The sequence below is a fragment of the Penaeus monodon genome, chromosome 23 (genome assembly GCF_015228065.2).
Source record: "Penaeus monodon isolate SGIC_2016 chromosome 23, NSTDA_Pmon_1, whole genome shotgun sequence".
Taxonomy (NCBI): Eukaryota; Metazoa; Arthropoda; class Malacostraca; order Decapoda; family Penaeidae; genus Penaeus; species Penaeus monodon.
Window position 1 is genome coordinate 8,209,536 of NC_051408.1, and position 244 is coordinate 8,209,779.

Below are 244 nucleotides of genomic sequence, written 5' to 3' on the forward strand. Positions count from 1 at the left end.
AGCATAGGAGCTTATCCTAACCTGAGATTCCACTGCGAAGAGGCCGTGATACAAGTCCTGCTCTTGGTTTCTCAGTTGCCTTCTTAACAGGGAGAGGGTAAGGGTCCAGGGTGAACTTGTGGGTTTTATGCTGCAAGGAGAATCACAATACAATTACAATTCTGAAGCTTTCTCTCTTGTTGAAATCATGGATGTTTAAATGTGCACAAATATCATGTTAACCATGCTTGTGGAGGCTACAGGA

At 43.4% G+C, this 244-nt stretch overlaps 1 protein-coding gene across 1 annotated transcript in view; it reads right to left on the reverse strand.

Annotated features, from left to right (window-relative positions):
• Positions 1-244, reverse strand: part of LOC119587777 (progranulin-like) — an 11,704-nt gene that overhangs the window by 5,365 nt on the left and 6,095 nt on the right. Inside the window, 1 exon segment of the mRNA XM_037936468.1 lies at positions 22-130. Within this exon segment, the coding sequence (XP_037792396.1) occupies positions 22-130 (109 nt within the window).